Raw genomic sequence first — 27,371 nt, forward strand, 5'->3', positions numbered from 1 at the left:
TTTGGCTCCGCATAAGAAAATGAGCCCAAATCTTCCCCCTGTGCGAAGGGGGCTGAAAGTCTTTTTAAAAATCATATAATCTCCATGCTCACAAACCTACACATAGTACATCATCCTTCGCTGGGGAAGAAAGAAGTCTCCGTTTGTTTACTAGAGTCATGGATGAACGTGAGAAGCGGTACTGGATCTGGAACTGGGAGCCCGGCCTGAGTCCTGACTCTGGCACTGACTGGCTGGTGACCATGGGTAACTCACTTAACCTCTCTGATCTTGCTTCCTCATCTGTGGAACAGGGGTGACCTTCCTCACTTGCTTACCTCACAGGTCTGCTGCAGAGAAGTGCTGAGATAAAGTGCAGGACAGCACTTCTGGTTAGACTGGGCCTGCTTCCCAGACGTGCGGGCTACCGTTGACAATCTGGCCAGCCTGAGCCATCTGGACCCCAAGAGACTGGCAGGGGCAGGAGGGCCACTCCCAGGTCACACTGCCCAATACTGGCCGCTGTCACTGAGGACTGACGATTTGAAATGCCAGGCGTCCAGGCCACGTGACCTCACCCCACGCCACAGCTGCCAACCACCCCCGGCTAGAACTGAAGCTGGAAACCCTTACTGGGGTAGGCAGCTGGCCAGGGTCAGAAGAGACTCCAGCATGGTTGTGACCACGTGCTCAACAGAATCACCTGGGAAGTTTTATCAAAATCCGGACGCCCAAGCCCCAGCTAATGAGATATGATTCAGCGGGCCTGCAGCGGGACCCTGAGAAGCAGCTTTTTAGAAAGCTCGCCGGGTGGTTCTGACTACACGGAGAAGTGACTTACTCAGGGTCACACCGCCGGCTGACGGCAAAGCTACGGCGCCGACGCACGACTCTGGACTGCTCTCTGTCATGGGAATTCCCAAGGTTTCAAGGCAAAGTACTCAGGCAGTGAAAGATCCCAGAGTTGGGCAGCCCTTCGGCTGGAAGCCAAGCTGGGAGGTCTGTTCTACCTGTTCTCTCACCTCCTGAGAACATTCCTGGGTGCTGGAGAATACAGGATGGAGAGGTTCCCTCACTGGCCCCCAAAAGGGCCCCGAGCTGGCTCCCTTTCAGGCTGACGCGGTGAAACTGAGCTCCACCAACCACAAGAGGAGCTGAGGGAAGAGTGAGAGGCTGGGTTCCACCTGTGCGGGCCGTACAGCGGGAGAGAGGCAGGTGGGCTGAAGTAAGAGCACAGGCCACTCAGCCTGCTGGTTTCTCTCGCCTCCGTGCCGAGGTCCCACTTCCCTGTGTCGAAAGCCCTCAGGGTGGGACGCCGCTAAGCTAAACTAGACCTTGTCAAGCGGGCAAGTTGGCTGTGGCCAGCCTGGGTGTAAGTTGAGGGAAGTCGTGTGACGGCTCCCGACTCCCAGGTTTGCCCTAATTTGCTGGGAGAGTTTCTTTAGCTTGTGGGCCTTAGTTCTCGCCTCTGACGCTGAAGGGAGCAGCAGGGGAGAGGGGCTGGGCGTGGAAACACGGTGACTTCTCTTCTGAAACCCCGCCTGGCCCTGATAATCCGTACACTTAGGGACGATGGAGCTTGCTCGGGGCACCTTCCCCCGCTCCGTTCCCGGACGGCTGCGGAGCTGGCAGGCCTGAGCGCAGGGGTCACCCACGGGACCCAACCTGTGTCTCCCAGGTATAATTCGCACAGTGCTTCGTCAGCCCAAACAACTCTCCCATCAGCCTCGGGAGGAGGGATGGAGAGAGGGATGGGTTCCTTGATGCATTCAGCAACCTTCAGCGACTGCCTCCTGGGTCGGGATGGGCTTTGTACACGGCACACACACGGGGGCCTGGAGATGGGTGGGGGAGCGGCGTTTGACGCTGGCTCCCAATTGTTCCCGAGCGCTGGCCTAGGGCCCAGCTGGGTAGGTGGCTGAAACCTTGCCAGTTGGTCAGACTCATTCGGGCAGCACCTTTCCAGTGAGGGACTGTCCAAATGGGAAAGGTTGGGTGTGAAACACACACGCACAAGGCGCTAGTTCCAGGGGGAAAGGAAAAAGCTATCTGAAAACTTAAAAGAGGTCTCAGAGACAAAGGCTTTGGAATCAGGGTGTGTGCATTTATGATGTCTTACGTTCCCTGGAAAAGTAACAGCATCCTGATTTGTGACTTTATTTCTTCCAACTAAGAAGTATACTGAAGGAAACAAAGAGGGGGCAACCAGAGGTGGGGGGCTCTGGGACCCAGGTGCCCGCCAGCCAGCTCAAGTGTGGGTTCCAGTCGGGGCGCAAAGCTGCTGTGTGAGTGAAATGCTGCCGTGAAGACATTCCAATGGCTTCCAGGAAGCGGCCATATGTGCTGACACGCATGTGGACAGAGCAGCCTGGCTGGCCACCTCTCAAGACTGGTGTTTCCTAGAGCTTTCCATTGGCAAACGCTGCCTCCTGGAACTGAGGGACAAAGGTTTTGAAATAAGCCCTGGTGGGAAAGGGGGAGAAAAAAAATTGTGGTTAGCACAAACATCTTGAAAAAAAAAAAAGTGCAACTCAGAGCTTTCAACCTAACTCGGAACAGTTGTTATTTATTGTTCATGCATCTTGGATTGGATTTTCCTTCCCTGCTGATGCAAAGCCCTCTGGATTTTTCCAAGGGAGGTCCATACAGTTCACTACCGTGCTATCTCTCATGGATATTTAAAGGGCCTGTACCCGGACCTTCCTGGCTGCCAATTCCTATTAGACATCAGGACTCGGGTTCCGTCTGCCCTGCCCCAGGTCAAAGCCAAGGGTCCAAGCTACAAGCCAACCACCCGGTCGCTTTCGTGATCTGAAATATCAGCAAGGTTGCACTTTTACTCAGGTGGATCTCTGACTTCACAGAGACAGAGAGGGTCTAATAAGAGGGATTTCTAAGGGATCCACGGCCTCCATTCGTTGGCAGACGTATTTGTAGTTCGATCTACTGGCAAGAAAGCCAGGCTGGGTGTCAGGAGAACGTTCCCTGGTCAGCCACAGACGAGTGACAGGGTCTGGGGCAGACCGTTAGGCTTTTCCGCAACCAGGTTCGAATCTGGAGAAGCAGGCTCTCTGTCAAACGGCAGGAGAGGGGCACATGCCACACTGACCGTGCCAGGCACTGCCTTAGGTGCCAAGGGTTGTGAGATGACCCAGATGTGTCACCTATCATGCAGGTGATCTCAGTTTAGAGAAGGAGCAGACACACGAGAGATACCAACTGCGGTGGTGAGGGCGTTTACGGCAATGCCATGAGGCACCAGCCTCGGGCCACCAGTGAAGGAGGCGGTGAAGTAGCCATTTTACAGGTGTTCGAGGCAAAAGACACAGCAGGAGCAGAGGCCTGGGGGCACGGGAGGGCTTGGCAGGAGCTGGGAACTAAACACTCTTCCGGAAGAGAAAGGGTGCGGTAGAAAGCAGAGGGAGAGGAAGCCGCAGAGGTTGCGGTGGGCACCGCGTGTGCCTGCCAGGCTTCCCTCCCGCACCCCTGATGCCCGTGAGATCAGAGCAGTCATACCGGACTTATCCAGAAGTGGCTCACCTGGACCTGTGACTTGAGCTAGGAAGGGCCACCAAGACACCTGTCACCATCAGTACCACAAAGGCCTCGGTACCTCACCCACGTCTATGTTATTTAGGACATGGTTCTCATAAGCTTGGCGCTCCAGGCTCCCAGGAGGTCAGAAGGCCCACATTAGGAGTCGGGGAGCTAACTTAAAGGCAGAGGGCAGACCTGCTGAAGCTGCGACAGGCAACAAGGCGAAACCCGTCTGTGAGAAGAGAGCAGAGGACTGCTCAGCAGTCACGAAACTCAAAAGGGTGGTTCATTGTCAGCGGTTCAGCGTCACATGGGTGGTTCAGCGTCGGGCGAAGAGCCCCACACAACTCAGCAGCCCCGGGGTCGCCACTAAGTCGCCGCTAAGAGCAGCCATTGATGACACCTGCCTGATCCCCTCTCCTAATGCCAAGTCACCGGAAACCCTCTTTCAAATTTCCGTGCTTTGCTGAAGTTTTTCAGTCCCAGTCTCTGCAGCCTCTCTGCCACATTCATGCCTGGGCCCCCGTGTCTGGAAGCTCTCTGTCCCTGGGACATTACACATCTAGACCCGCTCCGTCCCTCTTCCTCTCCCTCCCGCCTTCCCCACTCCCATAGAAATCGAGTTGGCTACTCTTCCTGTCCTGCTCGCCACTCCCCTCGCGTCCTCTCAGGCTCGAAACACCCTCAGCAGAGACTCTGCCCCTCCCCCCACCCCAAATCTGGGTCTCCAGCCCTTATTTATCTCCCAAACTTCCAGGCCCACATTTCCAACCACCTCCAGGACATTGTGACCTGGGCGTCTCTCTATAACTCAAGCCAGTGTGTTCCAAATGTACTTTTTCATCAACATTACTCATTTGAAAGTGCTTCGGCTCCCTGGTACTTCTGTAACAGAACCCTCAGTTTCCACTTCTCCCTAAACCCCTGCGGTGAAGTCATCCTGAAGTTTCTTCCTCTTCCTCCCCTGTGTCCCAACACCTGGGCTCCCTCTCGTTACCTTTCACAAAACTGCTGTTTCTCCCCGGGACAAAAGGCTTACTTTGCGGGCTTCCCTGGTGGCACAGTGGTTGAGAGTCCGCCTGCCGATGCAGGGGACACGGGTTCGTGCCCCGGTCCGGGAAGATCCCACATGCCGCGGAGCAGCTGGGCCCGTGAGCCATGGCCGCTGAGCCTGCGCGTCCGGAGCCTGTGCTCCGTAACGGGCGAGGCCACAGCAGTGAGAGGCCCGCGTACCACAAAAAAAAAAAAAACAAAAAGGCTTACTTTGCTTTTCTGTTGCAACTAAATCAATTCTCTTTGAATGTGGGTGTCTGTCACTACGCCAACCGAGACCCTTCATCTGCCCAAACTCGCAGCCTGGCATGCCATGATTTTTACTATTTGCACTTTTCCTCGGTTACATTTTTGGGATCGTGCCTCCCCCGACCTTTGAGAAGCTAAGAAAGCTAAGGATGCTCTCCCAGAAAAACTGCAGGTAAGTCTCCTCACTGTGATGTCACATGCAGTCGGGGGACGCCGCAAGCCCCTTGCAGCCCACGCACGGTCCAGGATGCCGGCCCGCACTCCCGTCCCCTCCAGTGTGGCCACCTGCTCTTCCTCACACGTGCCATTTCCACCTCGAGGCTTTAGTCGCGCTCAGGCCAAACGCCCTTGCCCCCATCAAGGCTTCCCTGGTCACCAGAAGGTCCTCTCCCTGCTTGCAGATGCTCTCTGTGCTTCTGCTGGGGCACGTGTCACGTGTGCACACGGCTTGCTGGCCGGGCTGCCCTGCCAGACCTGGAAAGCAGGGGCCATGTCCCCTTCTCTGTGACCCCACAGGCCTGCCCATACAGAGGGCCCAGTGTGGACTTCATGGCTGTAATTAAGGTCACTACCGACGGCCACCAGGTTTGCAAGAGCAGTTAAAGCACATCCCTTGCACGCTGTCGAGGAAAGTGAGAGACAGCAACCCCACAATGCAGGCGAATGCAACGTCCAGCTTCTGAGGAAGAAAACTATAAACTGTCGTCCATTCTCAAACTTCAACCTATGCCGACGGTTAGTGAGAAGGATAAACACCTTCCTCCATCTGCATCCTGACCCAGCCAGACCACCACCTTCTCTGAGACTTAGGACCTCAAACCCCTTGCCCACGATCGTCCTTATGGGAAGGGGGACTGTGTTGAGGCAGAAGGGGCCCCCGACCTAGGGTGAGGCTGGCCGGGCGAGAGAAGCCCTGAGCTTTGTTTCCCCACAGTGAGGAGGGGCAACAAGCCCACCCTGATGCGACGCTCACACACAAGACGTGCGGGAAGGAACCTTGTCAACTGGCTGCCGCCACTCGGATGCGAGGGCCATTCGTTCCTTCCCCGTGTTTCACCTGCTGCTATTTCCCCAGCGGTATCTGTGTTTGCTGGAGGGGAGCCTGGCGGCCCTTCTGCAGAGGGTCAGATGTTGACAGGCCGCTGCCCGTCTCCGCTGCATCTGCGTAACTGCCTGAAGGACACTGTGGAGTGTGACGTACCCCAGCACCACTGGGCAGGGTGGCGTCCCTGTCCCAAGTCACAGGGGAGGACACCAGGGGTACAGGCTGTTGGCTCCAAGATAGGTGCCCAATGAGGGAGTGGTGCTGGCTGCTTCTGGAACGGGCCCTGGGCACGGGGGCAGGGGCATCTCTGCCCTGCTCTCCCTCCTCAGGCCCGGCCTCATACTGGGCAAATCTCATCAGCTCAGTTTTTCCTTGGAAACTTCTGGGGGAGGGGCCACACCAGTGCAAGCTCCTTAGACCGAAAGGTCTTGGCGAGAGGGAGCAAGCTTTGCAGCAAGCTCTCTCCTTCTTCAGAAAGTTCTGAAGTTTCCTGTTGTGTCCTGGGCTTTCCCTGCCAGGGCAAAGGGTGTGACGCCCGGGGGAAGCAGTGCGGAGAAGGGCTATTTAAAGGCATGATGCCACCAGCTGTTGTCGTGAGTGCTTCTCAACGCGGATCCTCACCAAGTCAGCTCACGGAGGCGAGGAGGAAGGGGAGAGTGACAACTGGCTCCCATCCATTTATAGGTTTTCTTTTGAAGTGCTGTTTTCATTTGTTTCAGTTTTTAATCAGAGAAGATGGAGAGCTGCCCAGAGTATATTGCCTGCCAATGGCACTAGTTGTCTGTCACCTTTTAAAAAACGCTTTCACCCAAAGACGAAGTGTATGGTAAGCTTTAAAAGTCTAAGTGTGTTACAGGGGGTGGGGGGAAGGTCTTCTCATGTCCCCCCTTAACTGGCCAAAAGGGCCCTCAGGGAGGGAGGCCTTGAGTCAGTCAAGCTCCTCATTCTACTCCCACTGGAAGAGACATTATCTTTAGACCAAATTCAAGCTAAACATGCCTTAGGACAGCATAAGGCTCTGACCCTCTTCACTGAGCTCAGTCCCTCTGCCCTGGGTTTTATTTAGTTTTTCGGCTGCGCTGTGTGGCATGCAGGACCTTAGTTCCCCGACCAGGGATTGAACCCGTGCCCCCTGCTCTGGGAGCACAGAGTCTTAACCACTTGACCGCCAGGGAAGTCCCTTCACTCTGGGTTTTATAAGATCACAACTCCATCCAATCCCAGAGTCGCAGGCTAGCAGAATAAAACTTAAAGAACTGACCCCAGGCTGAGGCCAGGTAAGTTGTCCATGAGTTAGAAGCAGGACTGGCTCCTGGCCTCAGCTCACAGGCGCAGCAGGGGCGGAGCAGACAGACCCCTGAGGCCAGGAATCAGCATGCTGGGCTGCTCAGCAGGTCTACTCTTCTGGGCCTTGGGTCCAGGAGCAAGTCTCTTCCCTTCTCTGGGCGCCAGTCCCTCATCTTCAAGGCAGGGAGCTGTGCCTGATGATCCAAGGCCTTGCAGGCTGGAGGCTGTGAAGGGCAGGCAGTGTGGGCTCAAGGCCTGGCCCTGCCCTTTACTGGCTGTACCACCTGGGCAAGTGACTCACCGGTTTAGCTTTAATTTCTTCAACTCTAAGAGGTGAGCCACGACGCCTACCTTAAAGTATAGTCCTCACGAGGATTAAATGAGATGTTCCATGTAAGCACTTGGCCTGGTACCTGGCAAACTAGTTGATCAATAGGTGTCAACTGTTACCGTGGGGACCCAGCTGGGTCTGAGGGGGAGAGGCGGACAGCCAGGGAACTTGTGGCTGCAGAAGAGAAAACCCCTGTGTGGATGGAGAGGTCCTATGGTCCTTGCTCCCGGTTCATCCTTTCCCCTGGGCCTTCTTGGATCATTTCTGACATATCGTATTGAGCTGGTAGCTGGAGGCATAGAGGTGGTCAGTCTCAGGATCGGACACCCAGCCAAAGTCGTTGGGACACTGCGCACCTCTTGAAATGCAGCCCGGAGCTGCTGGAGACGTGCTCGTGGTGCGAGCGGGAGGCACCCGCGCCCCGGCCGGCTTCTGCTTGAGCTGCTGCGTGTGCTCCCGTGCGTGGCTCTGGTCAAAAGCTTGGTCGGGGGGAGGTCGCAGCCGTGGACTAGATGGATGTTCAAGAATCATGTGGCTCTGGCTACCCCAGATGGGGGTATTGAAGTGGGCCCGGTCCTCAGACAGACCGTTTTCTGTCCAGGTCAACAAGTATTATAAAGGGGAGGCGGTGGGGCAAGTGAAAAGGGCACTGAGCCATGAGGCAGAAGACACGGGCTCTAGTCCAGGCCCTGGCTTGTTGGGTCATCGGGAGCTAGGTCTCAGTTTCCTCACCTCTAACAGGAAGATGGACACTTGGCAATCTCTAAGTGCCACCAGTAATGGTTCTGAGATACCCACGTGACCTTGAGCAAGCCACTTAACCTCTTTGTGTCTTGACTCTTCACCTGTTCAATGAAGGCACCAGCCAAGCCCAGGCCCCGAGGCACCGCAGGTGATGGTGGTGAGGGGAGACGGTGGTCGCCTTAGCTGGGATGCTTTTTCACAAACACGGCAGAGCTCTGAGCAGATGTGCAGGGAACCGCGGGCAGCTGGTGAGAGGGAAGGAAGGCCTGTTCCTCTCGGCCATGTCTGTTCTCCAACTGAGAGGAGGTCCAGAGTCAGGGAGCTCAAACTAAGTTGTCAGGGGAAACAATGCCTGGAAAATCCAATCATCTACGTGTTCTGGGGAAGGGGCTCTGGGGGCACTAAAGAGTGGTGACAGGGAGCTGTCAGGAAGATCCTCGGAGGCCTCGAGATGAGGGCAGTTAGGAAACTTTCTCCAACAAGTCTCACCAAAAGGGATTTTCCCGCTGGAATTCTAGGTCTTGATTTACTCAATGGACCTTTTCAAAAGAACAAAAATCCATGCAATCAACATCTGAACAATTGAATCAGTGCGGCTTTAAGAAAATGAAAACAACAACAGAGAACAAAAAGCCCTAAGAGGTTGGAGACTCCGGGGAAGGAGGAAGGAAGCCCGCAAAGCAGATTAAACATCGCACAGGTGGCACTCACAGCACTGCCGCGTGGGGCAGGAGTCAAGGTCCCATTTCGCAGGTGAGAAAACAGACGCCGAGCGAGTTTAGTTGAGATACAGCCTGAGACCAGTGCCGCGGCGCTCGTCTTGCCGCGGGAGCGCCACTTCAAGGAGGAGGCCCTGTGACCTTGCCGCCTTCAGCCTCATATACTTGGGGCCTCGTATTTGGCAGGAGCCTAGGCAATTGCTCTCTTCCCAAACTGGACTCAGTAGCCTCTTTCTGGAATTCCCAAATGCTTTCCTCTGGGCAATCGTCAGATGAGCCTTACGACGCTTGCTGAGTCAGGCCAGGGTGGCGGTGGATAGCGCGGGGGTGGGAGGAGAGGTTCGGGGACACGAACCTCCTCGTCAGGAAATCAAGGACACACAAATCAAGTCAGAATTCATTTTTGCAAATAGAGGCAAGTTCCCAAACATCTAAGGCTCCTTTCTTTTTCCAGTTTTCTTCTGCAGCTGTGACTTCAACTGGCACATGTTTTTAATCAGTCCTAAGCAAGCCGACTGTGGTCTGAAATCAAAGCAGTGCCGTAAACAGCGTAAGACAAGTCCCGCTAATCTTCCTTGTGGTCTTGCCTTGTCCTCATCGTCCCGAACGGCCACTGTAAATACTGACTCACTTGGGGTTACTGTCCCCGTGGCAAAGGGGTCATCCTTATAATAGAATCTCTATAGAGAGACCCGGTTCTGCCTCAATGCCTGTCACCCCAAACCCTCCAAAGGCCACTGTGAAGACGGCCCATCCATCTCTGGGCACCTTGGTAAGCAAGTGCCCGGCATGATGGGACCTTATTTTGTAGCTGTGCCCTGAGCGATGTCAGCCTGGCTGCTGGTATGGGCTTTAGGAACAAACAAGTGGTTGTAACTGGTTCATGTACACGGTCTCCCTAAATGTGCCAACCCTTGAGCAGGCCTGGTTCATTTTTAGGGGGTCCAAGATCGCAAAACGAGGAAACTAACACACTTGAGATGCAAAGGCTTGACATCATACCGAGAACACAGTATCACACGCTCACAGCTTCGGGCAGAGGCCCTCGCCCTCGGCTGGAATCAATCTCCCCTCTGCTGGGTTCCGTGGCACAGTGGCCTCCAACCTCAGGCCCAGCCATGGTCTGCCTTGAGTTTGAGATGTTAGACTCTGTCTTACACAGCTCGGGCTCCTCGCCCGTGAGAAGGCTGAGACCGTAGTCTCAGTATGTGTTGAATTAAATGAAATGCTGTTTTAGGAGGACTTCAACAAACACTCAACTGGGATCCATTTCTAGACATCAAAGTATTGGGATGAAATCTGGCTCCTTCTCAGTCACAGGGTATTTGTCAACGCGCGCTGAATGCTCACAATTACCTAGTGGTTCTTCCTCCTTCTGAGACTCTCCGAGGAGGCCTCCTGGAGCCGGGCCAGTTCCTCTGGGGCTTGAGCAGCGCGCAGCCAGCTTCTGCAACTGCAGGGCCAGGCCTTGCTCAGGGGTCGGGGTGGGGGGCTGTAGTCGCCTCTGCTCCCCAGGCGCCCCCTGCTGCAGTGTCTGAGGGGAGGAGGCCACGTGGGCCAACTGGCCAAATGAGAGGGAGGGGCAGGGCAGTCCTCGTGGGCTCCCCCAGCCGCAGGGCTGCCTTCCTCCCCTGGGCTCCCAGCTCTGTCTGCAAGCGTCTGTCACAGTCCAGCCATCCCCCGACGTCCCACTAGAGGCTCCTTCACGGCAAGACCCGCTGCTCATATTCAGACATCTCTGCAGCCCAGCTTCAAGTCTAGAGCCCGACGCACAGCAATTCAACAAACATTTCTCAAACGACTGTGAAAGCTTGGCTTATTTAAAGATGTACTTTAGAATTATAAAATTTTACAACAGAAAGAAACCTTAGCGGCCATATAGTCCGATCATTACAGGGAAGGGAAAACTAAGGGCTGGAGAAGTTGATGGTCCCTCTCACATGGCCTAGCTCTTCTCTGGAAGCCCCTTAGGGGCAGAATTTGGTGGTGGTTTACGCTTAGTGCCCCATGGTGCTCACCTTCCTTAGGGCCTGACAGCAGGAATGAATGAATGAATGAATGCATGGCTGTCCCAAGGGGCTGCCCTAAGGCCCCAGAGCTAGTAGGCAGAATCTGAGCCCACCCTCCCTATCTCTTTACTCTCAGGCTGATGCTCTTTCCATCGTGAACCTGCTTGATGAGAAGCTGGGAGGAGGGGGCAGCAGCGTGGCCACTGAGAAAGGCCGGCCCCCCTCTCCTCCGGGGGTGTGTGTCAGCTGAGATGATGCAGTGCACCTGGCTGGGCTAAGGCTAGGGCAGAGAGTGGGTAGGTGGGGCTAAGGAATATGGTGCTGCCTGAGGCCTGGGACCCCAGAGCAGAGCCACCACCCTTTGTCCACCTTGTCTCACCATCTGCGCCTGCCTGGTGTGCCTTGGATGGCAGGTGCCTTGGCAACGGGCATCTCATGTTCTCTGCTGGCTCTGCCCAGGGCCGCACAGGTGGGAGCTCAGCCCTGGCTCTGCTGGTGGCCATGCAGATGCCTGTGGAGGGTGCTGGGATCGCCTACTCACGCAGCTCACCTGTGCTGGACTGCTGGGGAGAAGCCGCCGCCTGTCTGATGGCGGTGAGTCACCGTCAAAATCACAGATTACCCTCCTCCCCTTAATCAGCAACAGGGGAAAAACCAAAGGATGGCCCTCAAAGAGGAAGTGCTCGGGGTCCCAGGCGAGCTGACCATGCGTAGTGCGGGGCCTGGTCATGCCCCAGCGGGGATGGTGCCTCCAGGCTTCCGCTCAGCATCGCCAGGCATCGGCCTGCACAGGACAGTGCCGGACCCCCAAAGGGCTTCGAGAACGCTTAGGAGATCAGCTCTTTGGAGCACGAAACAATCTTCTTCCCCCCCAGAGAGTCTCTCTGGGGCTTTTAAGTAATGCTCGCCTGGTTGTAAACTGGGTTTCTCCCAACAGACTCTCAGCATCTAGAGGCCGAAGCTCTGTCTCCCGGTGCGGCTCAGGCCCCTGCCTGCTGCCTTTTGAGCCCACCCCCTGGTCACGCCCACACTCTGGGTGTTCGCCCTCCTAGCTGGGTGCTCACAGATACCCCCTGAAGATCTGGGGGAGGGGCAGCAAGGACGGCCATGGTCCCTCTTCAGTCTAATCCCCCCGCCCAGCAGCTGAAATGATATTCCCAGACGCCTGGCTCTCTGGGCTTCCAGATGGAAAAGCAGCAATTCCCAAAGAAGAAACTACTGGATGGGAGAGGACACCCGCAGCCTACCCTCCCTGCTGGGGTGCAATGGCCTTAATGGGAACTTCAGGTGGGCTCCTGGGCTGGGAGTGTGGGCAAGTTCCACAGCAGGCTGGCAGGAGGCAGAACTTCTGCAGGTGGAGGGCCCTACGGGTCCTCTCAACCATGCTGAGGTTCATGGCAAAGATGGGGAGGGGCGCAGAAGCAGAGCTCACTTGCCCTGCAGGCCCGCAGGGCTCATTCCACCCTGCACGAGCACAGGGCCCGGCACGTGCTGGCAACAGCTAGCTGTGTGGCCGTGTGCCAGTTACGAAGAGGGAGGGAGGGGGGAAAGGCCTGGAAGGAAAGGAAGGACATACATACAATGTGGATAAATGATATCCACACATGGTATGAAACAGGCTTGTTCAAACGATAGGTGTAATCCATTAGTGGGTTGTGAAATCAACCCAGTGGGTCCTGACCAGCATTAAAATAAAATGAAATCAAAATCAGAGTACATCACATGTGGCAAGTAGAATTTTTTGTGTGTGAAACTTTTGTGGATGTAAAATAAATGTCTTCCTGTGGATTGTGGTAAAAAAGTCTGGAAGCCAGGAGTATAAAGGAAGGGAGGTGCTTACTACATGCTAGACTTCACGCTATTTGTTTTCATCTATACTATTTTACGTTTACTCCTCCTAATGGGACTACAACCACGCAGGTATTAGTACAGGTTCCCCCCACCATCTGAAAGTGGAGCATTCCTATGAAACCTTTCGAAATGGCATAAAGCGAAGAAGCAATGAACTTAGGACACATCTTGCTAACGGATGCAAAAATAAAATGAGACAAAGCAAGATGCTCGCAGACACAGTTCAAAGCTATGGTGGCCTGATGCTGAGATGCCGAGTGTGGTTCCTGGGGAAGGAGCTTGGCGGCGCCACTCTGGCTGCTCGGGGTGCGCTCTGCCTCTACAAGGGTTTGCCACAAAACAAACGCTGAATGCTATTTTTGCTTTTCGCCTTTTTTGATAAAAGTGAAAATCCTCTTTGGATGTCTTTTAGTTACTGAAAACAGGTACTAATGTAGGTCTTTTGTAAAAGCAAAGTGGGGCTTCCCTGGTGGTGCAGTGGTTGAGAGTCCGCCTGCCGATGCAGGGGACGCAGGTTCGTGCCCCGGTCCGGGAGGATCCCACATGCCGCGGAGCGGCTGGGCCCATGAGCCATGGCCGCTGAGCCTGCACGTCCAGAGCCTGTGCTCCGCAACGGGAGAGGCCACAACAGAGAGAGGCCCGCGTACCGCAAAAAAGAAAAAGCAAAGTGGCATAAAGCGAACTTTCAAAAAGTGGGGGACACCTATATCTTTATTTTTGCCAATGAGAAATCTACAATTCAGAGATGCAAAGTAACTTTTCTAAGATCACACAGCTAATAGGTGGCAATGCTGTTTATGATTCCAGAGCTGCTTGACTCCAAAGAGCACATTCTTTCCACAACGCCATGATTTCCAGTGGAAAAGGCGCTGGCAGCTGAGCGCAGAGACCAGGCCTCCCCCTCGGGATGTGCTGTGTGACACTGAATCACTCCTCCGTTTCCTCATTCACACAACGAAGGCATGGGAGCGGTGATTTCTAAATTTCTTTGATTTGGTGATCCTCCCCCTCCCAAACATCATTTTAGGCATATCTCATTCTCCTTCATTAAAACTCCGTAAAATTGGACTTCCCTGGTGGTGCATTGTTTAAGAATCCGCCTGCCAATGCAGGAGACATGGGTTCGAGCCCTGGTCCTGTGAGATCCCACATGCTGCAGAGCAACTAAGTCCGTGTGCCACAACTACTGAGCCTGCGCTCTAGAGCCGCGAGCCACAACTACTGAAGCCCGCTCGCCTAGAGCCCGTGCTCTGCAACAAGAGAAGCCACCGCAATGAGAAGCCTGCGCACCACAAAGAAGAGTAGCCCCTGCTCGCCACAACTAGAGAAAGCTCGTGCAGAGCAATGAAGACTCAACGCAGCCAAAAATAAAAATAAATAAATTAATTTAAAGAAGAAAGGTGCTTATGTTTTTAAAAAACAAAAACAAAAAAACTCCGTAAAACTGGAATTGCCAATGGCCCAGTAATGAATGTTGAGGGCTCCTTACTGCCAACTCCCATTACACCTACGTTTGTTCTTACAAACCCCCCTAAATGGCCCTCTTGTAGGTCTGTGTGTCCAGAGGTGGTGACTGGTATCTTTAGCTCTCATTTAGGGACCTGCATTGGGTGACTTTTCAGTAGAATTATGACTGTGATAACAAGGCATGAAAGCGATGAACTTGACCTCCCTCTCACTTGTCCACCTGGTTCCTGGAAGTATTAATGCACCCTACAGAAGAACAAGGCCTAGTCTGAATGTCTGGGAGAAGGAAAAGAAGGGCACGTGCCATTCAGACAAGTGCACATGGGAGGCACCATAAATGTTCTCTAAATAACGAGCCCCAGAAGAGCAAAGGATACCCGGAAGGTTCCTTTAACAGTAAAGTCATCTGTCATCTTAAAACTCTCCAGGGTTGTGGAGAAGTACCACGTCCGTAAAGTACTATAAAATGGGAGGCATCATTACCCTGACATAATCAAGCTTGAGTTGTGATCCTGGCTCTGCTTCTCACCTGCTATGTGACCTTGGATGAGCCACTTCACCTCTCTGTACCCCAAATGCCTCATCTGTAAAGTGAGGGGATGGCTTCTGAGCTTACTTCCAGGTCTAACGTACAGTCATCCCCTGGTATTCGCAGGAGACTGGTTCCAGGACCCTCGCGGATACCAAAATTCAAGGATGCTCGGGCTTCCCTGGTGGCGTAGTGGTTGAGAGTCCGCCTGCCGATGCAGGGGACATGGGTTCATGCCCTGGTCCGGGAAGATCCCACATGCCGCGGAGCGGCTGGGCCCTTGAGCCATGGCCGCTGAGCCTGTGCGTCCGGAGCCTGTGCTCCGTAACGGGAGAGGCCACAACAGTGAGAGGCCCACGTACCACCAAAAAAAAAAAAGTATGCTCAAGTCCCTTATATAAAATGGCATAGTAGGGCTTCCCTGGTGGCGCAGTGGCTAAGAATCCGCCTGTCAATGCAGGGGACACGGGTTCGAGCCCTGGTCCAGGAAGATCCCACATGTCACGGGGCAACTAAACCTGTGCTGAACCTGCGCTCTAGAGCCTGCCAGCCACAACTACTGAGCCCGTGTGCCACGACTACTGAGCCCACGTACCACAACTACTGAAGCCCGTGCGCCTAAAGCCCGTGCTCCACAACAAAGATAAGCCACTGCAATGAGAAACCCCGCACTGCAATGAAGAGTAGCACCCTCTCGCCGCAACTAGAGAAAGCCCGTGCATGGCAACGAAGACCCAACGCAGCCAAAAATAAATAAATAAAATAAATAAATTCATATTAAAAAGAAATGGCATAGTAGCTGGCCCTTCATATCTTTGGATTCTGCAGCCTTGGATTCAAACAACTCTGGTTTTTGATCCTCCGTTGGTTGAATCCGTGGATATGGAACATGCAGATACGGAGATCCGACTGTACTTGCATACGACCTGTGCACATCTCCCGTACACTTTAAATCATCTCTAGATTACTTAAATACCTAATACAATGTAAATACTATGTAAATAGTTGTAAATACAATGTAAATGCTCTGTACATAGCTGCTGTGTTTGGCAAATTCAAACTTTGCTTTTTGGAACTTTTTGGAATATTTTTCTTTGAATATTTTTTTTTCTTTGAATATTTTTGAAATATTGTCCTGATGTGGAACTCACGAGACATGGAGAGCCGACTGTACCATTATCCATTATTAATATTATTGCTTTGGGATCAATTTAACCACTTTAGCCAGAGACAGTTTCTTTAGTGGAAGCAGTAATTTAATAAATGACCTCTCCCTGTGCTTTGCTAAAGGGGTTCCCTCCTTAATAAGCACCATCAAAGGCATGGCAAGAGGTTTCTATCTATCTCCCTTTTGTCTCTGGGTCTGACTTAGGACCCCAAGTATGGAGGCCAGCATCCATCCTTCAGACCAGCAGACAACCAGACAATCACTCGTTCATGCCGACCGAGCTCCTGCGCTAGAAAAGGGCTGGTTTCTGCAGGGGGCAAGGGATGAATCTGAGTAAGGCCTGGCCCTCAGGGGACACACAGGCCCTGGACTTCCAGTCAGACTGCTGCCTGCTCACCCTGGGTGGGAGTTGGATGGCTTCACTTCACAGTCGGGGGCCAAGCCCTCCTCCGCTGGCTCCTTCTTCCTGCTATTGCTCTGGAACAACCAGAACAAACTTTCTGCCTGAAGTTGGCTTTCGTTTCTGCTCAGAGCTCTGCCAGGCCATTAGCCAGTAGGCCAGACGTCTAGCACTTTTAATGACAATAATAATAATTTGCATTTATACAAGGTCTTTCATCAGGGAATCTTAAAGTGTTTTACAAACAATAATTAATTCTCCTTGGCAATTCTGGGGGCCAGCTATGTAGGAGTCCCTTTGCTTTGCAGGTAAAGGGTACTTTCCTGAACCATGCAACATTTTGGGGGCCTCCCTATCTACCCAAAACCTACCCACACTCAAGGCCTGGCATAAGCCTCAGGCCCTCCGCAGAGCCTGCAGCACCTGTAAGAGTTATAATGTTTTTCCTTCTCCTGAGCTGGAATTTGTCCCCTGGGAACCCCTACCCACGGGGCCTCCTTTTGCCTTCTGTAACAAAACAATCCTACCTAAACTGCCTGGGGTTGCTGGTTGGCGTCCCTTATATACACGTTGTCTACCTCTGCGGTCACCCTTGGGCGGAGCTTTGTGGCTCAGTCTCGCTGAGGTTCAGTGAAGCCTTGTGAACTGAATGGTGGGAGCAGCTGAGGCCTCCACCGTGTGCTCTGAGCTCCAGGGCCAGGCTGACTTCCTGGGCAGGAGTTCCCCAGGTGTTACTGGCTCTGGAGCCGTGGGTCTGCCCATCTTTAAATGCAGCTCTTTAGATGTTTCCCCCTCTGTGTAGACACAGGAGGCTTCCTGCATTCATTTCTGGGGGCTGCACTTCAGTGACCCAGAAATACCCTAAATTTCTGTTGAATGGCTGAATGACAATGAATGGATATCCTTCTTTCCTAAATCGATCATCTTAAGTCTAGGCAATAACTGTCAGTCGTTAAGGACTGGTTTTTGGAGACCAAGCCAGACAACAACCTCTTTAGTTCTTCTTTTTTCTCAAAAAATTTTTTTTTAATCCTTTATCAGAATAAATACTTGGCGCTACACTTGAGAAAAGGATTCACTGATTGCTGAGCTGGAAATCCACACAAGGACAGGAGCTCCATGCCCCTCCTCCTCTTCCAGGGGTTAGAGACAAGGGAGGACTCAGCACTGGGGGGCAGGGGGGCGGGGGCAGAGGGGCGAGTGGAATCCTTTGCTAAGTTGATTTCAAAAAGCTAGATCTTCTGGGGAAACCAACAAATCCCTTGAGTGGCTTCTGGGTCCTTGCTGGTAGCTTTATGCCTGAAAAGACACCGGCCCTCCCTCGGCCAAGAGTACATTGTTTGGGTGAGATTTTTCTCACAGCGGCTTTGCCGTGGAAGGAATTCCGAGCATGCATCGAAGGCCCTTGTTCTCCTAAAACCTGCGCCCTGTGAACATGAGGTTTGGCTTGTGGTGACAAAGCCTCGTTTTGCTCTGACTTCACGTGATTCCCACTTACTGGCCTAGAATCAGGGGTGATCAGTTTTGGCTTGGATTTGGCCTGGCTTATTGACCTGGCGGAGGCTTGGGAGGAGAAGAGTGGGCTAGAGAGGAAATCTGCTATTACCCTCCCCGAGTCTCCATGTATTTCTCTCCGCTGGGCCCAAAGGACCCGTGCGGTGGTTGTCAGGCAACAGTGCCAGGCACGCGGTAGGAACTCAAACCAGAGTAGCTTCCTTTCCTCCCAACCTCCCCTCCCACCGCCTAGCACTTTAATTTAACACACATTTATAGAATAGCTCCTGTTTACAGGAGGGCCTGGAGTACCAGGGACACTGCCTGAAAGTACCTGCACCTAGTAGGCATTTAATAGTTGTTGGATAAGAAAATGAACTAACTTGGTCCTTGGTATTTTACAGTTTATAATATGCTTTTAAAAATAACCTCATTTTGAAAAGGGAACCCTCCTGCACTGTTGGTGGGAATGTAAATTGTTACAGCCACTATGGAGAACAGTCTGCAGGTTCCTTAGAAAACTAAAAATAGAGCTACCATACAACCCAGCAATCTCACTACTGGGCATATACCCTGAGAAAACCATAATTCAAAAAGACACATGCACCCCAATGTTCATTGCAGCTCTATTTACAATAGCCAGGTCATGGAAGCAACCTAAATGCCCATCAAAAGATGAATGGATAAAGAAGATGTGGCACATACATACAATGGAATATTACTCAGCCATAAAAAGAAATGAAATTGAGTTATTTGTAGTGAGGTGGATGGACCTAGAGTCTGTCATACAGAGTGAAGTAAGTCAGAAAGAGAAAAACAAATACCGTATGTTAACACATATATATATGGAATCTAAAAAAAAAGAAAAAGGTTCTGAAGAACCTAGGGGCAGGACAGGAATAAAGACACAGACATAGAGAATGGACTTGAGGACACACAGAGGGGGAAGGGTAACCTGGAATGAAATGAGAGAGTGGCATGGACATATATACACTGCCAAATGTAAAACAGGTAGCTAGTGGGAAGCAGCCGCATAGCACAGGGAGATCAGCTCGGTGCTTTGTGACCGCCTGGAGGGGTGGGATAGGGAGGATGGAAGGGAGACACAAGAGGGAAGAGATATGGGGATATATGTATACGTCTAGCTGATTCACTTTGTTATAAAGCAGAAACTAACACACCATTGTAAAGCAATTATACTCCAATAAAGATGTTAAAAAAAAATACCCCAACTTCATTTTAATGCAAGCAACAGTCATGTGTGAAATAGATAGCATTACTCTGCTTCCACTGTACACATGAAGAAACAGGCTTGGAGAGAGTAGGTAACCTACCCAAGGTCAGGTGCGTGGTAAAGGCAGAGTGGGGTTCAGAGATGAGCCAGTGCCCTGCGACAGCACACTGCCAGCCCCGGAGGGCCTTCTCTGGCCACAGGCTTGGAGCAGGAAAGGCATGGCTCTGGTGCACCCACGTTCCACTAGAAGGGTCCTTCTGAGCACTGCTCCCCACCCCATATCTGGCCATAACCTCTGCAGCTAAAGGTGTGGGGCATCGTCATGCATCTGGTGACTTGGAACAGTAAAATTTTTAAATTGGGAACATTCGCTAACTGGGAGATTTCTTTCTCTTAGGCCCTGGGGCTCTGGTCCGAAACTAGTGTACAGGGCTATTCCCCAATGTCAACCTCATGGGCTCCCACCACCCTTCCCTACAGGGTGCAGCCACACTGATGCCTACACTCCACCCACTCTCCTCCCGGTCGCATCTCTCTAGGGCACAGAGAGAAGTGCTCTAGTCCACAGGACTCTAACTGCTTCTTAGCACAGCGCTCTGCACGGTTAAGGGGCTCAGAACAGTGACAAACTACATTCCTTCTTATTCCCAGGAGCCTTTTAAGATCCAAGAAAGGGAACAGGAAGTAGATACTGAATCCTCGGCTACCCCGGGCTCCCAGCCTCTTTTTCTTCCCAATCCTCTGGCCTCTGGACTGCTGGGAACCGCTGATAGATGCAGAATGAGAAGGGTAGGTTAGGAATCTTTCAAAGTTTGCCCACATGGCTGGCCGGCCCCAGTACAATTTCCAATGTGAGTTGAGAGGTGGAAACCAGATCTGACCACAAAGCTGTCTCACCCACGGAGAGTTCATAACAGCCTTCTCAAAACCATGCTGACAACACGCCCTGCAGAGGAGGGTGTCCTGGCGGAATGTCGTCACCGCGCACACTGGGCGACGTGTAACCCAGCGCCTGGGGAGTGAGGTCAGTCCCCACCATCGTGAGCTCGTCTGCTCTGGCCCTCTTAGCACATTTCTTTGTGCTGCTAACATATTACCTCTGAGATCTAACTCTGTGGAAAATTATGTGCATTCCTTAAGCGGAGCCAGTTTTAGGTCAGAAGTTGGCAAAGAAGAGCCAGGACTTGGGCTCTCCAAAATAAGCACCTCAACTAGATCAGGGCCCTTGGTGCAGCTGGGGGAGGACCATGTCTTGGTGCTCCCAGCCCCGGGGCTCTGAGCCACCCTGCACTGTGGCACTGCTGAGGGGATGGGTATTACTGGGCGTGCGGGGGACCAGCCCAGGCTGCTGTGGTCTCAAAAACCAAGGCCAAGGAGAGTTAACCTGTTGTTGGTCAGCAGGACCCTGTGAGGGGAGCCCCCCACTAGACTTCTAAGATGCCAGGTAGCAGGAGTGGCTGCTCCATTGGGGAGGGCAGCATCTGCTCCGCACCAAGGAGTCTGGCCAAACGAGCAAGTGGGGGCTGAAATCCAGTCCCTGCCCATTTACTCAGCTGTGTGCTCGCCCATGGCTAGATGCCTAGAGAAAGGGGGAGGTTTCTCTTACCCAAAGCTATTAGCCAAGTCTGCACCAACCCAAAGGGGCACCTTTTTCTAGTCTGCACAAAAGTTCTTCATAGGTCAGGGTGGCCTTGACTGGAGGACCATGCAGTTCTGTGCTTTGGATCCCCTATTATGCCCTGGGAACGTGGGTATGGGATGCATGTCACTGGGATGCAAATTTTATGTTAGAATCTTGTTTGGACTGGCACCAGGGGAAGAAGATTAAAAAGACTAGTTCCTCCCTAGTCTCTGCAGTTTTCAAGGCTTCTTCCTGTTTTTCTCACCATGGCCACCAACCTACCTTGCCACCTTGAGCTATCCTGCGCCATCTCACTGCTCAGACTCAGAGACAGGCAAACACAAACAGCGGGTGGGGTGGGTCCAGGCAGCCACACAGGTTCTCAAGGCAGCATCTGGCTCCCTTTCCTACCATAGTTATCAAGCAGATGAATCAGTGTTCTCCTCCACGTGGGTACAGACGGGTGTCCCACCTTGAACCATGCCACTGAATTCAGTCAGACCTATACAGCTGGGGTGTCTTTTTACCAAAATTGGTGGACACCAAGGACGCCAGAGCCCTCAGACCAATAAACGAATACAGACATACAGCAAAATAAACTATACAAACACAGCGGAATAAGCCCCCTCCCTTTGTAGATTTCAGCAACCTCGAGGCGTGCTTTGCATTGTAACTGCTGCAGGGGAGAGAGAGGTCCCCTTCTAGTTAGCCCCTTATTAGGTGCTTCAAAAGCACCTGTGCTGTAAAAGAACTGCACGAGTTCAAAAGTCATAGAAAGTTGGATTTGAAAACCCTAAAGGTCATCTAATCCAGGGGTCAGCGATGTTTTCCTGTAAAGGGCCAGACAGCAAGTATTTTCAGCTTTGCAGGCCATATACCCTGTCTCTGCAATTCAACTCTGCCCTTGGAGTGACAGCAGCCATGTGCGATATGTAAATGAATGGGTGGGACTGTGTTCCAATAAAACTTTATTTATAAAAACAAGCAGCTGGCTAAACTTGCCCTGGGGCTATTGTTTGTCAATTCTTTACCTGTCCAACCCCTCTATTTGCAGAAAAGAAGTGAAGTGGCTCCTTCCCAGTCACAGGGCCCACCTGAGACCATCCAAGACCAAGACCCCGGGAAGGAACAGAGATGCTGCTGCAGGCCTCAGAGCCACCAGTGCGGAAGGCCAAAGTAGCCACTGGGATAACTGGAGATTGTGACTCACACATTCAAGTTCTCCAGAGAGGACTAAACTACAAGTGGAAAATCACAGGTTGAAATCTAATGGGATCGGGAAAGACAACCCACACATAGAGCTCGGCTTGCAGAGGTGTAACCGTCGGTTATATCCTCATAAGTATATGTTGCTAATGTTCATTCATCAGTTAAACTCAGGCACTGTCTTAAAATGTCTCTGGTGAAGGGCTGGAAAAAATGGGAAACAAGGACCTGGAAAGCCACTGGCACTTGCCTGTGAACAATATGAGAAGAAAATAGCAACTTCATTTTTTCCAGTCAGCAGCTAGTCAAACATCAAACAGTACAGAAATGGTCAGAAAGGACAGACGCTCTCGTCCAGAGCCGAGAACAGGTTGTTTCGGCTGTCAAGCATTTTCAAAACAAGTTTTCTTGGTCTCATGACAGCCTGTGGCAAGAACAAGCAAAAAAAAAAAAAAAAAAAAAATGGTGGAGGGCTTCCCTGGTGGCGCAATGGTTGAGAGTCCGCCTGCTGATGCGGGAGACACGGGTTTGTGCCCCTGTCCGGGAAGATTCCACATGCCGCGGAGCGGCTGGGCCTGTGAGCCATGGCCGCTGAGTCTGCGCTTCCGGAGCCTGTGCTCCGCAAAGGGAGAGGCCAGAACAGTGACAGGCCCGCGTACCACACACACACAAAAAAGTGGAAGACCCCCTGATGGCGTCTCCGGGCTTCCACGTGGGCCGGCTCTGCCCGCACGGCCAGGTTTGCTTTCTGAGTGCATATAAAGCTGGTCTTAGGGCTAATACCACCTTGCCAGTGACACCACTGAGTAAAGGGCTCCTCTAAGAACTCTCTGGCATCCAGATAATCATTCTAGTCTGAGGGGAATAGGTCAAAGGCACTCTTAAACCCAAGGGTGCTGTACTGCTCCAGCCTACGCCCTGCTTTGTTTTAATTTTCACCTCCTGTTACGTGGACAAATTACTCCTCTGAAAGCGAGGTTAAAAGCCCTGTGCTTTGAGATGGATTTTTCCATCTCAACCGCTGAACACTTGGTCAGGGTGGGGCAAAGGGATCAGCAAGGAGGCACTGCTGGGGAGGAGGGCGAAGATCAAGCTGGTCTAGAAAATGCCATGAACTCCGTAGCAGGAGTGAACTTGCTCTTAGGGGCAGCAAGCATGAAGCTGAGAGCGGCAGCGCTGAAGGACATGCAGCCGAGTGGAGATCTGGAGATGACAGTTGTCAAGTAGTCCAGAGAAAATGTTCACAAGTCAACCAAGCAAGTGTGTTGGGAATTCTCAGACCCCCTGAATTATTACAGAAGAACTCAAGGTAGTAGACCCAGGCTGAAGTTCAGACTCAAATTCTGGATAGCTGTGTGACCTTGGGCAAAGCACTTCCCTTCTCTGGGTCTTCTTTGTTTCACTTGCATAGTGAGGCAGCTGGACTGTCCTCCCAGCTCCAGTACTGTGGTCCCCAGACTCCCCAGAGCAGGGAGCATGCGGTCAGTTACTATCATGCCTGCTCTGGCCATCTCAAGTCACTCACGCCACAGGGACAGCTAAAGTCGCCACTTTTAGCAATGTTCCTGGAAGAAGCTCTGTGAAAGAGGGCTTGCACTTATTCCGTGAGACAAGTTATCAGACCACAAAGGCTGTCTTCATTCTGCCAAATGTCTGTGAGAATGTTCTGAAGAAAGATGGCTGGGGAGATGTGAAGGCTGGTACCAGACATCCTGCCCCACTTGACCTCTGCTCCCACCCCGAACACACACAGCGGGACCCATCAGCATTTACTGTCTCTACCCAGGAAGTGATTTGAAGGCACTGCCGAAGTCTGCTGAGCAGAGCCTTTATTACCTGAGGGACGAGACTAGAAGATGGGGGGGGGGTCCCCCTCCCCAGGAAGGCGGACAGATTGTTCTGACCGATTCCTGAGCTGTCCCTCCACAAAGGATGCCCATATCAATTTAAATTTCAAATAAACTTCAAATAACATTTCAGTGTAAGTATGTCCTAAATTTTGCATGGGATATACTTATACTAAAATTATTTGTTGTTTATATGGAATTCAAATTTAATGGGGCAACTTGTATTTTTAATTGCTAAAACTGGAAACCCTAACTCTGGAGAATAAGAGTCAGTCTCTTGGGTATTGAGGTGGCAAAGAAAAGGTGAAAGGGCCCAAGACAAGCATTCCTTTATAGTGTTGCACAAGTGTGACCACAGATCTCAGTTTTTACTGCCTTCCTTACTATTTCCAAGGCAAGAAGGCTCTATTATGCCTTGTATATCTATGCCAAGGCAGGTCACTGTATCAATATGTAATCTGCTAATTTAAGAAAAACCTTATTGCCTACAGAAAAGGAGATCAAGTGTCTTAGCACAGCAATTAATAAGAAGTCACCATTAATTGAACATCAACAATAACCCAGACATTTTACAGTCATTTTCCCACTTAACATTCACAGTCCACTGTGAGAGAGGACTGTCATCCTCATGTACAGATGAGAAAACCAACATCCACAGCGGTAACAAAATACTGCTAGCAAGTGGCAGAACCGGGATTTGAATTCTGGCTGGTCTGATCCCAGAGCATCATTCCTTCTACCGTGCAGAACTCTGTTACCTGCCTCTCTTCTTTCCTTCTCTCCTGCCTCATCTACTGCTGCCCTCTTCAAAGGAGACTGGCCTACCTGGAACCCCATGGTTCCTGGCCTCTGAGCCTCTGTTCCCTCTGGCAGGAGTGTCCTCCCTCCATCTCTGCACATCAGTTCCTACCCACCCTCTAGAGTCAGCCACCTCAATCTCAGGAAACAGACATCATCATCTCTCCTCGGGACTCTGACTGCGTTTCACCCGCATGCTGCACATGCTGCTGCCTGATAAGTTATTTATGTAGAATTTTCATCTCACCTCTGGTCCAGTGAAGGCAGACTGTGTCCCACGCATCACTTAACATGGTGCCTGATACCTACTTTGAATTCAATAAATATTTGCTGAATGAATGAATAAAAGAATGGGAAAAATGCTGGTGATCTGGGCAGGACCTAATCAAAATGACTGCCACTACAAATCCACACTGGGGCTTGCCAAACCTGTGTGCTGACCGAGGCAGAGAACCCAGAGACCCTGCAGTTACAGACAGACAGCTGAGCTCACTTGCCTGGCAATTTTGGGACAACTCAGGCAATCAGTCTGAGGAAGAGTGGCAGGGCATTGTAAGAGCAGAATGTCAGTCTAAAAGTTGGGAAACCCAAGGTATATCCTCAGTTCCTACACTAAGTTACACTGTGACCTTGGACAAGTCACTTCACTTTGTGGGGCCTCAGCTTCATCATCTGTAAAATAGGTGTAACGGCAGTACCTGTCGCATAGGGTTGTTACAAGAATCACAGGAATTAAAATATATAAAGCATTTGCAGCTGTGCTGGTGCAGTGAAAGCCTTCAATGCACATGTATTCTTATCATTGTCTATAAGATGATCAGGAGAGACTGGTTGATCCATTATCACTTATTCTCAGAAAGAAACAACACAGTCTTGCCTTTACATATACGTTCCCATAAATTTCACTTTTCTGGGCAACTGAAATAATGACAATTTAAAGATTATCCGATCCCCAAAATGATCAATAATGGAAAACTTTGGTCTTCTAAATTTGATTTTTAGAAGAGCTACAGAGCTTCCCACTTTGCAATTTTGACTTGTACTCAGTGTACTGAGTAGTTAATGTCATGGATGCCCTATCATTGGAACAGAATCTCAACCAGTGATGGACGGTTCCAAAAATCAATCAGGGGGCTTTGTAGCTGGGACTCTTCACAACAGGTGGATGAGTTTTAGCGCCTGGAGGGCAGCGACCCTGTGTGTGTGTGTGTGTGTGTGTGCGTGTGTGTTGTGGTCCCCAGTGCTTTGCACATACTCTGTATATACAGTTGACCCTTGAACTACATGGCTTTGAACTGCATGGGTCCACTGAACCACGGAGATTTTTCAATTGTAAATACTACAGTACTACACAGTCCATGATTGGTTGAATCCGCGGATGTGGAGAAACTCTGGATACAGAGGGTCGACTGTATGTTATATGTGGATTAACCCTCGCATTGTTTGAGGGTCAACTATTGTGTATATAGCTCTTAAATGTTTGCTGGATGAATTACTAGCAATAACTTCACTGCAGAAGTCGTTGTTCCACTTGATTCTTATAATCACGGCTGCTCTAAAGCCTGTTCTCCCCATGGCCGTGGCACTTCTACCTGGCAACCCAGCCCTGACCATCCAGGGCACTTTTTCTCCTCAGAGGGGACTCTGGATAAGAACTACCCTAGATCACTCCAGCCTCACTTCTGCTTTCTTGGCTTCCATTTTCCATTAGGCATGACTAAGTGCCAGAAGTTCTGTCTGGGAAGATAGGAGTCACTGGAATTTTTTGTCCTCTTCTTGACTGTGCAGCCTTCCTGCTGGTTTGGAGGCAGCTGTGAAGCAGTGTCCTTCCTTTGGCCTGCTCCATCATCATACCCTTCTTCTTCTTTTGCCCACTGATTATAGTAATGAGTTCAGCCACAGGAATGGTCACCTTCCCTTAAAGGTACTCAGTGCCAGGTCTCCACACTCTTAGGAGAGCTATTTCTGCTCAAGAATACCTTGGGCTTTCCCCGTGGCCACAGCGTCCCTCAGCCTGCTGGGTGAGCCACTAGGAAGAAGGTTCGATGCCCGGCCACCCCAAGGGAAGGTGGTGGGTATGTGGATGCAGGCATGCTGCCCTCCGGCCCTTGACTCCATTGTGCTCTCCTGTGAGCAAGGGAGCGGGAAACAGGCAGAGTGAAGGGGAGAGGCCAGAGGCGGCTTGGGCCGGCCCTGGACCAGTGATCGGGTAAAAGGGCTCTCATCTTTGTACTGTATGGCCTTGAACAAGTTCTTCCAGGAAATGAAGATGATGAAGTGAATGTCAAGTTTACGCCAATCACTGGGCTGAGGGTTTTCAATATACCAATCACTCCATTTAATTTCCACCACAATGGTTAATGCTGACCATACTCGATTTGGTGGCACTAGATGCCTAAGGTTCCTTCCGTGTTCCACGTCCTGAGACTGGCCCCTACTGTCACACTTACCTTCCTAAATGCACCCCTGCTTGGTCACCCAACCTAGCTCTGCTATTGGCTGTGGATTTTGGAGGTCACTGGCATAGTGGTTACTACCCCAATATCTGCTCCCTGTTTTTGCTCACCTCTATAAAGCTGTGATTTTAACAAGTCATGAATCTAGTTCATGTTCACAGGTGGTCCCTGTGCTGAAGGATCTGACCACAGACAAGACAGAGTCCCATTTCTGCAGAAGCAAGGTCTCTGCTTGTCACTAATGATGTGCACAGATTAGACGGTCGTCCTTTGATGCTTCCCCTATTTCTAGAATGCATGCCTCAATGAGAAATGATAGAACCATGCGGCTTGGCCCTCCTGCCTTG

The 27,371-nt window shown here is 51.6% G+C and overlaps 1 protein-coding gene across 9 annotated transcripts in view; it reads right to left on the reverse strand.

Moving 5' to 3' along the window:
• Positions 1-1,147: 1,147 nt before the first annotated feature.
• Positions 1,148-27,371, reverse strand: part of BABAM2 (BRISC and BRCA1 A complex member 2) — a 491,572-nt gene continuing 465,348 nt past the window's right edge. For all 9 annotated transcript variants that reach the window (XM_079940869.1, XM_079940870.1, XM_079940873.1 and 6 more), the window contains one exon: positions 1,148-2,442. In XM_079940869.1, coding sequence (XP_079796995.1) covers positions 2,379-2,442 — 64 coding nt within the window. In that variant the 3' untranslated portion in view covers positions 1,148-2,378. The remainder of the gene's footprint in view (positions 2,443-27,371) is intronic.

Source organism: Stenella coeruleoalba (assembly GCF_951394435.1).
Source record: "Stenella coeruleoalba genome assembly, chromosome: 13".
Taxonomy (NCBI): domain Eukaryota; kingdom Metazoa; phylum Chordata; class Mammalia; order Artiodactyla; family Delphinidae; genus Stenella; species Stenella coeruleoalba.